Source organism: Protomyctophum bolini, assembly GCF_963924005.1.
Source record: "Protomyctophum bolini genome assembly, chromosome: 16".
NCBI lineage: Eukaryota > Metazoa > Chordata > Actinopteri > Myctophiformes > Myctophidae > Protomyctophum > Protomyctophum bolini.
In genome coordinates, this window is record NC_137877.1 from 39,120,296 (window position 1) to 39,136,082 (window position 15,787).

Genomic DNA, 15,787 nt, shown 5'->3' on the forward strand with positions numbered 1-15,787 from the left:
CTCCCAGTTCCGCTCCTTGCTCAACAGTCCAATGTGTAGGAGTTACTAGTGCAGTGATAGAGAATGCACGGCATGTGCTCCCCTGCCCAGGCTTCCTGCCCACTAAACCTATTTAGGCCTGGAAAAGAATTCTTCAAAATCCTGACAGTTTTCTGAAAAACCTTATGTTTCTGCTCAATATTTGCATGTCAAGGACCCCAAAAATTATATGTAATATGCCCCCCCCACCCATCTGAAAATATGTTGTTCCAGGGACCTCCCCAGAAGCAAAGATTTGAGTTAAAATGTTCACTAAGTAATAATAAGATTTGAGGCACATTTTCACGATTTTTCTAAAATAGCATGAGTTTGTAGATCTGCTATTTTTAAATGGCTATAAAGCATAACATAATGCTTACAACACCAAAATGGGTTAAACATGGCCAGTTGTGTTTGTTGGGAGAACGATAGCTCGGGCCAAGAACCAAACCCTGCAGGTCTCCACCCCTACCTTTTCATTTGGTATCCTTTAAGACTTAAAGGATACTTAAAGTTTAAGTGCCCACGTCCCTTCAATTGGACCTCTGCGATGTTTTGAATCCGGTGAGATATTTTATTTATCTAATTGTGTGCCTGGGTGTGTGTGTGTGTGTGTGTGTGTGCCTCAGTGCCTGCCTATGACTGCATGCATGGCTGCATGTTGAGGCGTACATATAAACACAAGCAGCGCTGGAGGGGGTTGTTTGTTGTATATAGGCCTAGTTGTAGCAGCACCGCGACTCTGAAGACCAAAGAGGAACCGCTTCACCCAAAGAGGAAATGACGGGCTGCCTCGTCGTGAAATTAACATCATCAACATGCAGTCGTAGGAACCGAGCTAACCATATAATGATGGTGGTGCCGCTGCCGCAAGCCCCTTGTGAGTCAGCTAGCCAGTGTGTGTGTGTGTGTGTGTGTGTGTGTGTGTGTGTGTGTGTGTGTGTGTGTGTGTGTTTGAGAGAGAGAGAGAGAGAGAGAGAGAGAGCGTGTGAATAATAGCCATTCCAAAATGGACACATTTTCAAAAAGGTCATCCCCTAAAACATTTAAAATATTTTATTTTTGGTTTGTCCGACTCCTAAGAGATGTGACACTACGGCCTAATTGCAAGCACTTATTACTATATGTGTTGTTAGCCATCACGCCTGCAGGCTTTTGGACAGGCATACATGTATGTGTCACTACATAACCACTGGGTGGAAGTAGAGATCACAGAGTGACATGAATCAAGACTTTACCTCCCCCAAAACAAGATAAATGTCTCCCCCTACTGGCTCAAAAACTGATCAAAACAATCAAAACCAAACTATTAAAAAGCAAAGAGCACATGTTTAAAAGAAATGGTTATACATACTGTACATGTTTGCCAAACAATGTTCAATAAAAAATATTTTAAATAATACAAAGCTCAGGACCAGATCATCCTCGTCATGTACTTTGTCGTTTATCTTCGATAATGTTTTGTGGGTGCCAACAGCTAAGACATCGCAAATCCCTCGACTCCTTCAAAACTGCTCTCAAAGGGCACCTAGGGACGGCTGCAATTCAAAACTGGCCCCTGTAAAACCTGAATCCCCCCCACCCAATCCTTTTACCCCTCGCTGTATATGTTTCTTTCCCCTTTTTACCTCCTCTATGATGATATTTGTACGTCTCTAAATGTTTTGATGAATTGAAAACGGTACAGACCCTCTTGTAAACAAGTGTAATGCTTTATGGTGTCGTCCACTCACAGTTAACAGTTTTTGCATTGAGTTGTACTTGAAATGTATTGTAATTCTGCAAACTGTTAATAAAAAGATCAATCAATCAGCTTCGAGAGCGGATACTTTCTGAACAGGAGGCAACAACATAGACCTTTCGGTATAGTTTGTAGTGTTTAATGTTGCTGTCTTGTTGTGATGCTTTTAAGTATAGTAAATTATACTCTTAACCTCCCTTATTGTTGTTTTTCTTCTCTTCGGCTATTGTCTTCCTAATCCAGTCGTTCCCAAAGTGGGGTTCCGGGGACCCCCAGGGGTACCTGAGGGAGTTCCAGGGGGGTCCCCAGCTAATTGATAGTTTGGGAACCAAATGGACCCTTATGGGTCTGTAATTCAGAGAGTGTACAAATGGAACCAAACGGACCCGTTCCATTTGTACACTCTCAGAGTTAAAATAACATTGATTTTACAATATAAATTGGGGGGTCCCAGAGATAGAAATGCCATTAAATGGGGGTCTGTAGACTGGTGTTATAGCATTACGCTATGCTTTAGCTATTTAAAAATAGCAGATCTACAAGCTCATAGCGCGCCCACCGAGTGGCGCACTACGAGCTTGCAGGTCTGCTATTTTTGAAAAATCGAACAGCGCGATTGACATAGAAGACATTTTTTTAGAATCTGATCTCAGGTCAGAATGGAAAACTGTCAGGATGTAGAAGACATTTTTTAGAATCTGATCTCAGGTCAGAATGGGTTAAAGAAAATTGTTACTTGAATGGGAGCCAACCCAGTTAGATAATAGATAGCTTGACTATATGTACTTGACCGTGTCTTATCTTTTTCTCTTCTCTGAACTATAGGGTCAACCAGGGCCTCTTGGACCTCAGGGGCACAACGGGCCACCAGGAAGACCCGGAGAGGCTGGCATCCACGGACCGACCGGGGAAAAAGGAGACCGCGGCCGGACGGGAATCATAGGTCCCAAAGGAGGAGTGGTGAGAAATAATGATCATCTGTTTGTTTTCAATAGAGGGTGTATAGGCGTATAGCAACATGCATAAAGTGAATGGCAGATCGAGTGGCAAAGTGGATTTAATGTTGTTTGAAGTCATTTAATGCAAACAAGTAGGACTTTTCTGTTTGGATGTATATGGGGCTGTTATAAGGCCAGAAAGTAGTTTTTTGACACTCAGTAGGCGTTCACGCATAACTTCCGGAAATGATGATGTCATGCGCATATACCCTCTATATATCCAGTAATAGCTCCACCTTCGTCATACCAAACGCATTATTACCAACGAGTATTAATTTAACTTTGAGTGTACAAATGTATAACCAAATGGACATTCGTTATTTTATCATTACAGATAAATAGATGAACACATTTTTTTACTGTGTATGGATGGACACTTCTTCTTGCTTTGCTTGATTTATCGTTCCTGTCTCACTACAGGGAATGACAGGTGTTCCTGGTTTCGGCGGATTAGACGGCATCCCTGTAAGTCTGTCCAACCGGCGAACTGACAATAAACAAGTGACTGTGTGATGAATGTGTGTGTGCGTGCGTGTTGTTGTTGTTTTTGTCGCTTAAAACGACGACGAAAAATGTTCTGTCGACTACCTTTTTTCACTGACGAAAACTAAGCTACGATGACTGAAACGAGGACTAAATATATTGACAATTTCGTCAACAGATAAAAACTAGTCTAAAATGAAGAAGAAGGGACTAGTGGACAAGAGATCCAGTATAAGTCATTTTTACACTTGGTTGCATGCTGAAAACAGCCGATCTACAAGCTCCCAGCTTGTGAGCTTGTAGATATAAGTGTAAAATGAGCCATTTACGACGGCACCAAGGCCCGCCAAAATAAATTTTAGTCGACTAAATGAACTGCAGATTTAGTCGACTAAAGTCTTATGACATTTAGTCATGGACTAAAACTAGTCTAAACACTAAAACATTCCAGGTGACTAAAATGTGACTATATAAAACTAAGTTTCATTCCAAAGACTAAACGAAAATAGAAATTTGCTGCAAAAACACAACACTGTGTGTATGTGTATGTGTATGTGTATGTGTATGTGTATGTGTATGTGTATGTGTGTGTGTGTGCGCGCGGTACAACATGGCCGACGGTCTGCTCTGACTGTGATGTTATTATACATTGTTCCTCTCCAGGGCCACCCAGGACAGGCGGGGCCTCGGGGGAGGCCAGGAGCGGACGGCTGCAACGGCACACACGGAGACTCGGGGCTGGGAGGGCAACCGGGATACGACGGCTTACCTGGCAACCCTGTACGTCTGTCTGCACGACTCTCTCTCTCTCTCTTGTAAAAACAGGTTGGCATAATGGTGTTATTGACAAGTGACACTAATGTATACTCTCTATGTCTCTCTCTCTCTCTCTCTCTCTGTCTGTGTCTGTGTCTTTGTCTCTCTCTCTCTCTCTCTCAGGGCCATCCGGGCAGAAAGGGAGATAAGGGGGATTCTCTGGAGCTCAGTGTGTTCATGAAGCGTTTCAGGGTGAGGAGGAGACGACACAGCTGTTCTGCATGAACGTAACGACCTCTGGGGGGGTCACACAACAATGACATCTGTGAATGGACTACAAAACATGGGCTGTGAATGGAGATATCGATTGATTGAATACACTTTTGCAAACTGTACGGGTGGCGTGCAGCCCAGTCATACACTCGGGTGCAGTCATGCACTATATAACAGTACGGGTGCAGCCCAGTCATACACTCGGGCTAAAAGGATAAACACAATAAAGTCCTGAGGACTTGTTTCCATTGCGGTCCTATGTATTCAATTCATTCATGACCTTTAAAGACCTACAATAATTTATCCTGGACATAATCAACACTAGTTAGCAATAAAACAGATATTTACAGTAAACAAGTTGGGGGTGGAAGGGGATATTTTTTGGCGTTAAGTTTAGACGTTGATCGGACCAGTCTTCTCTGCCTCTGTGTTCAAACTTCTCTCTCTCTTTCTCTCTTCTCTCCTGCAGGGAGATCAAGGATTGCCCGGCTACCCTGGCATATATGTAAGTGTGAGCATTCCCTCATCAAACTCATTGTGTCACTCGTCTTTCTTGATCCTATACTGATATGGTTAGATTACGGCTGAAATTTTGGGTGGCACAGTGGCACAGTCGGTATAGTGCTGTCGCCTTGTCACAGCTAGAAGGTCCTGGGTTCGATTCCCACTGGGGACGCTGGTGGGAAACATATTCACGTTCCTATTTTGCATTATTCATTTTATTGTATTTCCAGGGACCACCAGGTAGCCCCGGACGGGGAGGTAACAGAGGCATTTCAGGACCACGGGTAAGCATGTGTGCATGTTTCTATATGTCTTTGAAAGTCATTTTATATAACGACATGATAAGTTGATATACTAGTTCCTCATAAACCATACTGCAAAATCTTTTCTGTCTCTTCTAACCAGGGACCCCCAGGTTTCCGCGGTCCCCCTGGGCCAAAGGTCAGTTGACAACAATGTGCATATATGTCTTTGTAGACAAACGTTTTCTATAAGCCGAGTGACTTCCATTTGAAACTGTTAATTGTCTTCCTTTCAACAGGGCACCATGACTTTAGTGCTAAAGGGCGTCCAGGGAGAGTTGGTGAGTGAGTTTTCTTTTGCTTTCTTTAGATAGAACCAGATAGAACCAGATAGAACCAGATAGAACCAGCACCAGTGTTGATTTCGCCGACTAAAACCAAGACGAAAAATGTCCGTGGACTAACCTTTTTTCACTGATCAACTAAATGTTAACTAAATAAAAACTAAGCCATGATGACTAAAACTAAGACTAAATATATTGACAATTTCGTCAACAAATAAAAACTAGACTACAATGTTAGGAAGGGACTAGTGGGGACAAGATATCCAGTACAAGTAATTTTACACTTGGTTGCATGCTGAAAATAGCAGATCTACAAGCTCAGAATCGTGCGAGCTTGTAGATCTGCTATTTTCAGCAAGTGTAAAATCAGTCATTATACAACGGCATCAAGGCACGCCGAAATACAATTTAGTCGACTAAAACTAGACTAACAAAAAGACCATTCCCGGTGACTAAATGAAAACTATTCAAAAGACTGACTAAAACTAAAAATTGGTGCCAAAAACAACACTGGTTAGCACACATGAGACTTGAAACTACTACTATATTAGTAGTAGTAGTAGTTTATTTCAGTCCATTTAACATAACATGAATGGATACTGCCCACATACAGTTGAGGCTACTTATGAGTAGAAAGGAGAAGGGACATTCAACTGATTCCTCCAAGTGGAATCAAACCATATTATGATTATGTGACATTATCACATCATTTCTTTTCATGAAATGTCAATGTTTTTGGCCATTCTCTTTGCAACCACTGACTTCCATTCAGATCAAGGGATATTATTTGTACATTTGTATTTTACATTGTACACATTTTTGCTCTCCTGCTGCTGTGCTATGACTGACTGATTCTAATTGCATTTCCATCTATGGCCACAGGGTGATGCTGGAGAGCCTGGTCCACCAGGGAATTCAACATTTCCTCACACGTTGCCTGTAGATTATCACCAGGTCAGTACAAGTTACAACCAGTACTATCAGGCAGTACAGGGTCACTATAATGTAGACCCTGTACATGTACGTTCTACGTCCTTTATGTAATAAGGATAGGCATAAATAAGCTATAAGCTTCTGCCTATTCCTTTTCGATCATGTTTAAATAAAAGGTTTTGTAATGGTCTAACTGAATAGATCAAAATAAACCATTCGTTCATTCATAATTACATCCATCAAAGTGCTTGCTACTGTGTGGGTGAAAACTCAAGAAGACAATGTATTTTATATGCATTGCAATGATAAAGGTGAACCAACCTGCATGCACAATATATTGACACATTTTCCTCATTTCAGGGGATAAGAGGAGAGAGGGGTCAGAAAGGAGAAAATGGAGAACTGGTAAATGCTCAGTCACACACACACGCACACACACACACACACACACACACACACACACACACACACACACACACACACACACACACACACACACACACACACACACACACACACACACACACACGCGTACCAACTTAAGTAGTTCCTCCTTCTAAAAATGTATTCATCTCTCACTTCAGGCTGACAACAAGGGAGAAACTGGTGTGATGGGATTCACCGGGGCACGGGTAAGCACAAGCACATTCATTTCAACATGCTCAAATGTTGAAGAATGTTGAAAAATGACGACATTTAAAATATTTACTAGTGAACCTTTTTTTAACCCGTTATTAATATTAATATCTTAAATAAATCTGTTTGCACAGGGTCCAGCTGGTCGAGATGGATCGAAGGGACCAAGGGTGAGCTTTCATTTAAATTAAAAGCGTTATAGCGTTACTGTCTCGGACATCTGGAAATAGGTTTAACTATAATAATAAATGGATCTCTCTTGCAATGTCCAATCGGAAAGATTGTCTGTATTCCAATTGTATACTGTGCTGTCTGTGCAAGTACTTAAAGGTATATTCAGTGATTTCACTTAATTCAAATATCACTTATTGTTTTGTTTTGTTGTGATAATCCTCTCTACTATAGAGTGTGCTGACCATATAAGGAGTTCCTCCCTGTCCCCAGTTAACCCCTGGGGGTCAAAAAACCTTAGGTATCGTTTTTGGTTCTCTATCCTGATTGGATGAAAGCTTGGGTCCCAAGGCAAAAACGAAACCTAAGGTCTTTTGAGTGAAATCACTGAATATACATTTAATCTCATTGTCTATGCATGTCTGCCTGTCTGTTCTGTGTATATTTGCAGGGGGACTCTGGCGAGCAAGGGACAAGTGGCAGAGATGGCCCAAAGGTGACCGGCACATTGCAGTTGCATAGCATGACGTTGCACCATATTATCTGCATGATTTATTTATGATCAGTGGTGGAAAAAAGTACTCATTTGTTTTACTTAAGTAAAATTACCAATACTGCGATTTAGAACTACTTCGTTACAAGTAAAAGTACGGAATTGAAAATGTACAAAAGTATCTGCATCAACATGTACTTAAAGTACTAAAAGTTAAAGTATTCATATTGCAGAATGTCCCATTTCACAAGTTCAAAAATGTGTACAAAATCTATTGAAAATAGCCGATCTACAAGCTCACAATGCGCCGAAATGTATAGGGTTGAAGTTGTTACTATGTATGTTTTCTAAAAATCTCCAAAGTAACTAAAGTTTTCAAATAATTGTAGAGTAAAAAAGTACAAATTGTGACTTTGAGATGTAGTGGAGTAGAAGTTCAAGTACTGGAAATACTCAGGTAAAGTACAAATACCTCAAAATGTACTTTTACTTAAGTACAGTACTTAAGTAAAAGTACTTAGTTACTTTCCACCACTGTTTATGAAGCTGGTTATTAATGAATGACGCATGTTCTCCCCAGCTCTCTGAACAATGATACAGTTCAGGGAGGTACAGTTTACAGTACATTGACAAGTCAAGGGAAAGGACTGACAAGATGTTTGTGTTTCAGGGGACTAGAGGGGATGCTGGGGAGTTGATATCATCCGGACAGAATTCCTGGCCCTGGTGGACACAGAAAGGTGATAATAATAAGTCTCAGTCCATTTTGTATACATTGTTTGATACTACAATTACTGTAACTGGCGTATACTAGCATGCATCTTTTTGGGGGATTGTTTTATTTAACTTTAATAAGTTATTCTCAAAATCGCTTGGTTGCATTTCCTGAAACTCTTAACACCTCATTCCCAAATCAGTAGAATCATTACCCGTGCAAAAGAACCAATATAACGTAACATTCAATATGATAGTCAGGCAATAGCAAAACCAATCACCACTCAGGAAACAAACAGTATTGACAAGTTCTACTTGACTCTGATTTGGCATCTGGAAAATATTAATGTGTTCACAATTTTCTCAGAGAGAAAGAAAAGGCCTACATAGTAAAGTACCACCATCACCATCTTGTTCTTGGCCACCATGACAGTCATGATTGAACCAATACAGCCAAGCCTGTCACAACAACTCACAACGAACCTCAGCAACCACAACACAAAAACTACCGTTCATCAGTCTTCAATTGAAAATTGATATTTGAAATCGACGGCTGTTATAAAGCCCAAAACCTCTAGGAAATAGCAAATTCACTCATAGGATTATTGAAGTGATCAAGAGCCACATACAAATATACTATTCCCCGTTAGAACTCGCATACCTTCGACGGCAGGTAAAACACACAACATACAAACTGTATAGATTCACGTCAGCATTCAATTCCAGAGCCAGAAACAGTTACTGAACATGTTTCATTGCCACCCAGTCGTTGGGTCCCAAATTGTCACCAGCTTGAATCACAATAGTATCACACAACACAAGCAGCAGCAGCATCAACAACGAAGCAAAAAAAAATAAAAAATGTCATACCTTGAGCCGTTTTCTACTTGACATCATCAGTTGTGTAAGCGATGCCAGGGTCAAACTGTGGAACCTTCATGATGAGCCCTCCAGCGGCGTCTCCAGTCATCTCCGTCCATCCATACATCTGGCTATAGTACTTTCCTCCCAGTATCAAATGGCACCGACCACAGCCTCATTCTCCTGGGCTGCCATCTTCTCACTCAGCCTTCGATGTTTAGTACTACGCACACACACACAGCATTCTGGTGTAGTGGTGGTAGTGCAGTGGTCAGGGACGTAGGGCATGCAAGGCTCTAGGGTCCAGCATTCACAGCATGTCACAGCTAGGAGAATGGACTCAGGGCTGAGAAGAAGCTGAGCTTGGAGGGGGGGGGGGGGGTCTGGCCTCGTGTACCTGTGGAGCAGGTTGAGAGAGACACCATATTAAGCTTTGAGTAAGTATAAGGTAGAAAGAAAGAAAATTTAAATGAGCTGACCAAGAGCCACATGCTGTACACTGTACCAAGTCACAACTCACTAGCAACAGCAGACAGACAATACACACAGCCTGTATATATTTACGTACTGTACGTACAGTATATAACCTTCCAGTAGCAACAGATACAGCCTATAGTAGGGGTGTAACGATACATTTTATACATTTATATAAATAATACATTTAAGGAAGGAAGCTGTGGGGACTTTGGGCATGCCTGGACTAGAATATGCCTTGAAATAAATTAAGAGTATATAGAGTCTAGAAATATGTGCAATTCAGGGTTGCAACACTTGGTTTAATATCACTTTTAATTAAACCATCATTGGTAAACAGTTAATGGGGTTTCATACAAGGATTTGGTTGCCGTGATACCTCAAACAAAACATTGTGTCTGTAATGTATATTTATTCTATAAATGCTGCCTAAGCGAATGAAAACAAAACAACCAAGCAGTTTGTTAATGATGATGAATTAACATCCCTGCCAAACTGTGTGTCTACATACACACTTGTGAAGTAGTGACTGAGAGGTTTTCACTTCAGACTCCTCCACTCAACTTCCATGAGGTCGGTGTAAAGTTAAGTTACATTTATAAGTTGTTTATTTCACTGGTTTTACTACTGCCGGGGGGGGACTTTCAAGAGCGTGCTTGAAGCCTACTCAGAGACCCCTTTTCCACCGGTTGGTTCCCAGTGGGAACCGGTTCAGTTCTTTTCCACCGGTTGGTTCCCAGTGGGAACCGGTTCAGTTCTTTTTGGTTTTTAGTCCATGAGCCAGAGCTCCAAAATTGGTGGGCAAACTATACCCTATATTAAATTGTTTATAGGATCAATACAAGTAAATTATAGATAACCCTTCCACAGTAGTAGCTTTTTGATTCTTTTTTTTTTGCATAATTATGTTCCTACATAATGCCTCATTTGCATATTTAAAAATGTAAAATTAGTAATACAATAAATCATTGTCTTTGTGTAAGTACTCAATTGGGGAAGTTTAATGGTGATAACAATCTAATAGAGGTATGGTTTTGCCCACTCAATTCATAATTAAGGTTTCAAGTTTGGAGCTCTGGCTCATGGACTATAAACCAAAAAGAACTGAACCGGTTCCCACTGGGAACCAACCGGTGGAAAAGAACTGAACCGGTTCCCACTGGGAACCAACCGGTGGAAAAGAACTGAACCGGTTCCCACTGGGAACCAACCGGTGGAAAAGAACTGAACCGGTTCCCATTGGGAACCAACCGGTGGAAAAGAACTGAACCGGTTCCCACTGGGAACCAACCGGTGGAAAAGGGGCCCGAGAGTGTTCACTGGAGTGAACAGGGTTCAGTGGTTCTGGTTCAGACACAAAACGTTGTTTTGTTGTCCATTCCATGCCGTATTGATGTGGAACCATAGGAGAGATATAGCTGGCACACGATCAAAATAGCAATTATTCTACCAAGACGCTCTCAAGAGTTAAAAGATCTACAAGGGTCCATATGGTTACCATCATTTAAGTGTAACTGGGGACCACGTGGAACCCCTTCAATGACCACTAGTGGTCCCCGGACCACAGGTTGAGAACCACTGCCTTAATAATGGCGTGGGGTTTTGAGGCTATACTGTTATGAGAATGAGCTTTGAGTTTCCGAGAAATGCCTCTAAGCAATTTAACTGTAATCTTTTTTTTTTTTCTTTTTTCTTTGGTCTGTATTATATTGTCCGTTGCACTAATAATGCCTCTTCGGGTGAATTTAGGTGGTGGTCCTCGCGGGCCTCCCGGAGAGCGTGGCGTACAAGGGGCGTCTGGCAAAGTGGGAGACAAAGGTATCCGTGGCCCCCCAGGTCGCACCGCCAGCGATGATGAGCAGCAGCAAATAGGTTGGTAAATTAACCCATTTTGGGCGGGCATTATGCTATGCTTTAGCTGTTGAAGAATAACAGATCTACAAGCTCATAGCGCGGCACTCTGTGCCGCGCTATGAACTTGTGTAAGTCTGCCATTCTTTTTAAATCATGAAAATGTGGTGCACATATTTGAATATATATTCTTTCAGAGTGAACGTTTTTTAACTCAAATCTTTGCTTCTGGGAGGTCCCCATGGAACAACATATTTTGAGATGGGGGTCGGCAGCCAAATACAGATAATTCTAGGGGTCCCTGACATGAAATAGTTTGAGAACCACTGACATAGAAACATGAGGTTTATCAGAAAGCTGTCAGGATTTAGAAGGCATTTGTAGAATCGTTCTCAGGTCTAAATGGGTTAAGTCATGATACGACATTACATTATTAGTCGATACGTTTGCAATTTAGTGTTCCATGTATTATTATTAGGCCTGTTGTATCACAAAGTTAGCTCTTTTTTACAAGTAATTACAATTTAGGCATTTAGCAGACGCTCTTAATCCAGAGCGATTTACAATAAGCAAGAACAAAAAGCATGGCAATACATCACATACATACAAAAGTAGTTGCCATGAATCATACGTAGGCTAAGAACGTAACAGTGGCATATCTATATAATGAAACTATGCATGTATACTGTATAGTGCTAGGTCTACATAAAATGCTACAAGTCTACATAAAATGTTATCTCTTTGGCAACAGCATGGGACTTTCTGGGACCATTCGGCTTCAAAGGAGAGGAAGGAGATAAGGGTCCACAAGGAGAGCCTGGATTCCCCGCCATAACACCCGGACCTCCCGGCTTGGACGGCAGGCCAGGAGCAAGGGGTCTTCCGGGTCCTGAAGGTTTATGTGAGTATGTGAGTGAGTGTGCACTAGGATACATGTGTGGCCATTAACAGCTGAACCGGTTAGCTTATCTGTGTGTTTGTTTCCATACTGTCAAGTTTATCTGTTTCTCTGTTTTCATGACGACCATACTCATATATTTCTTCATTTTGTAACAGTGGAAGAAGCCTTTAAGGGTGATGCGGGCCAGAGTGGAAGACCAGGCAATGCTGGCCATAAAGGAGACAAAGGTACTGAAAGGCATCTTAAATTGTATTACTCTGTTAAGAGCAACATAATCTCTACAGCAGTGGATCCCAACCTGTTCTGGATCAGAAACATCTTGAAAGATAGCTCATAGCTCATGGCAGTGGCAGCCATTCGGCTTTGGGAACTTAAAGAGCCTGTGTATTATCTATTATGCAAGTCACAGAGGCTAGAGTATGTCATAGGCACACAACACATTGATTGAAAATTGTATAAACAGTTTGTGGAATGGGTATACAGTTCAAGAAAGGTACAGGTCAATACAAACAAACAAACAAACAAACACTTGTTTACACAAGGGTCCTACAAACATTTTAACACCCCATTTCTGCACAGCAGCAGCAATAAACAATAATGTATGTCTTACCTATATTTGGGAGAAAGGAAAGTGCCTTCCCTTTCCTCATAAATGTGTGAGGAATAGTTTATTAAATGAGCTTGCAACCTCCAACTCAAATGTGAGGTGCAACCACTAAACAGGTTCCTGTGTCACGCAGTACCTGTTACAAAGGTTCCTACTATAGAAACAGACACCCATATTACTCAAAACAAACAAACTTTTTCAATATCTATTTCATTCCACAGAGTTAAATACATTATTGTTGTATTAAATAGATATATTTGTGTATATATATATATACTTTTAGGAGAGCTTTGTTGTTTGTTTTGTCCTCGATTATGTATGAATGTACTTGTATTGTCTTGTATTTGCTGTATGTTGCTGGACCCCCTCAAAAAACGAGATGATACATCTCAAGGGGATATCCTTTCTCAATAAAGGTTCATATATATATATATATATATATATATATATATATAGAGTGTATAGTCTTTTTACACCACGGGTGCTTCCCGTGACCCTGACAGGTGTCAAAACGTGGGTGTGCAAACTCCGAACCTTTTGCAGTTTCAAGAAAAGAGGGTCAAGAATAGAGAAAGAAGTAAAATATCAAGAAGGCACAATGTCAACAATACAATGTCATACATGGGTGAAAATAGAAATAAAATGTATATAGTATAGAAACATTTGCAGTATAGCAGATATCAGTCTCTTGTGCAGGCGAGAGACATGCCGTGATTTCTGTATTTGTTCCAGTGTTTTGTGTGCTTATGAGATGACGGTACTTCATTAGACCCCTTGGTGTGGTTAGTTATGTGCAATGATGTCTTCCCTTTGTATTTACGGTTTCTTCCTGGAGGCTGAAACCTTGACAGTCAAACGTGCCAATGAAATAAAGAACTGGTGGGCGTGTCCACATAAAAAACATATTTTAACAAATACTTTTTAGATATATAATAATAATAATACCTGATGATCATGTTTTAGGGTGGAAAGAAATCCCGGCACTCAATCTTTAAGTTATCCAAGGATATGTGGCTAACGTGTGTCTGTGTGCTTGCTGTGTGCTTCCTGTGCTCCTCAGGTGATCATGGCTTGTGTAACTGCACTGTCATCAACACGCATGCACCGGGCCCAGGCGGTCCAGGCGGTGAGCGCGGTACCGATGGCATGGCCGGAGAGGATGGTCAGCAGGGCGTGCCGGGAGAGGCAGGACCCCAGGGTGTCTATGGATTACCTGTAAGCAAAACCACACTGTAGTGTAGTGTAATGTCATCCAAGAGCAGAGGTTCACAACCACTGGTACGCGGACCGGTGAGCGGGCCTTGAACCTATAACCTTGCGTCACCAGGAAGTCACTGACTGTGGTTTACAAACAGCTTGGAGTCCGTGCTACTTCCGTGTTGCATTACAGTGACATCACTGTTGAGCGAGTAGTAGCGTAACAACAATCACAGCTGTAGCCTATTTTGTCATGCTCGCGCTAATGAAACACTAAACAGGATTATTATTGAATTAATCTTTCATGTTGACATTCAAGTAGGCCTATAACTATCAGAAGATAAGGGAGGTAAAGTAATGCGTCACTCTGCAAGTTTTTCACCTGTCCAAAGTCATTTCTGAAAAAGAAATAGGCCTAAACAAAAAATGCCGGTCCGCGAACATTTTATGGACTGTCAGCCGGTCCGTGGTAATAGAAAGGTTGGGAACCCCTGATCCAGAGCACCCTTGTTGTGACGCTAGGCTTTTCTCTGTACCTGCAGGAAGCCCGATTTCTATTTTATTTACTGTTCAGTGCTCAAACTGTCCGGTCTACAGCCCATCTATCTACTGCTGTATATGCAGTCATTTCCACACCCAGTATACAGGCATGCACGCAGACAGACCTTTTCCGTAGGTACTCTGAACCGGATGTACAAACTGAAAAGCAAATTGATTGATTGATGATGAATTGACTCAAAATATTAGAATATTACACAAAACAAACAAACAAATGTTTTCAGACTTTTCACGTACCATAAATAGCAGGCCCTCCAAGCCTTTTGGCACGTTTCACCAAAGTATAAATTAGGCTGTTTTTTTTTCTGTTTTGTGACTTCATTATTTTGCTTTTTTTTTCTGTTGCAGGGATTTCCTGGTCCCAGTGGGTTGCCAGGTCCACAGGGGCGAAAAGGCGACCTCTCCGAGGCCACTGATAAAGGTATGGTACAAACGCTTGCTTGGGATTGTTCACATAAAGTAGCAGGGTACAGTAGTAATACAATGCTAAATGAATGGGCCGGATTACTTCTCCATGCTGGACTTGGAACGCCTCGGGATCCCCCAGTCGTACGCCCGGGAAAGGGATAAGTCTGGAATTCTCTCCGTGACCCGACCCCGGATAAGCGAATGAAGCTACCGGTATCTTCATTCGCTTATCTGGAGTCGGGTCCGACTTTGATAGATCACTTTGATTGATTGATTGATTGAAATATTTATTAACAGTTTGCAGAATTACAGTACATGTCAAGCACAACTCAATACAAAGACTGTTAACTGTGATATGAGTTAACTAAGGTTGTGCAGGTAGAACACATGACATGGCCTAAAAAATATGTAACTTAAATATAGAAAACCAGTAAACACCAAACTATTTTTGGCACTTGAAATAAGGTGACTTGATTGATTGACTTCAAAAGGGGGCTGTCAGGTCAAACCCACAATGTGCCTACTTTCTTCTCAAGAGTGTTGCACACAAACATTAGTATTACAGTTATTACTGAGTGAAAAGACAGAAAAGAAACCCTACCAATTCCATATTTCCCCTTCTAT

General features: G+C 41.4%; 1 protein-coding gene across 1 annotated transcript in view; it reads left to right on the top strand.

Annotated features, from left to right (window-relative positions):
* Positions 1-15,787, top strand: part of col4a2 (collagen, type IV, alpha 2) — an 87,699-nt gene that overhangs the window by 56,603 nt on the left and 15,309 nt on the right. The window contains exons 5-23 of the mRNA XM_080786031.1: positions 2,585-2,719; positions 3,178-3,222; positions 3,904-4,020; positions 4,180-4,248; positions 4,739-4,774; positions 5,004-5,057; positions 5,179-5,214; positions 5,315-5,356; positions 6,242-6,313; positions 6,653-6,697; positions 6,877-6,924; positions 7,063-7,098; positions 7,551-7,595; positions 8,263-8,332; positions 11,391-11,513; positions 12,244-12,393; positions 12,549-12,620; positions 14,061-14,215; positions 15,104-15,176. Coding sequence (XP_080642157.1) covers positions 2,585-2,719; positions 3,178-3,222; positions 3,904-4,020; positions 4,180-4,248; positions 4,739-4,774; positions 5,004-5,057; positions 5,179-5,214; positions 5,315-5,356; positions 6,242-6,313; positions 6,653-6,697; positions 6,877-6,924; positions 7,063-7,098; positions 7,551-7,595; positions 8,263-8,332; positions 11,391-11,513; positions 12,244-12,393; positions 12,549-12,620; positions 14,061-14,215; positions 15,104-15,176 — 1,423 coding nt within the window. The remainder of the gene's footprint in view (positions 1-2,584; positions 2,720-3,177; positions 3,223-3,903; positions 4,021-4,179; positions 4,249-4,738; positions 4,775-5,003; positions 5,058-5,178; positions 5,215-5,314; positions 5,357-6,241; positions 6,314-6,652; positions 6,698-6,876; positions 6,925-7,062; positions 7,099-7,550; positions 7,596-8,262; positions 8,333-11,390; positions 11,514-12,243; positions 12,394-12,548; positions 12,621-14,060; positions 14,216-15,103; positions 15,177-15,787) is intronic.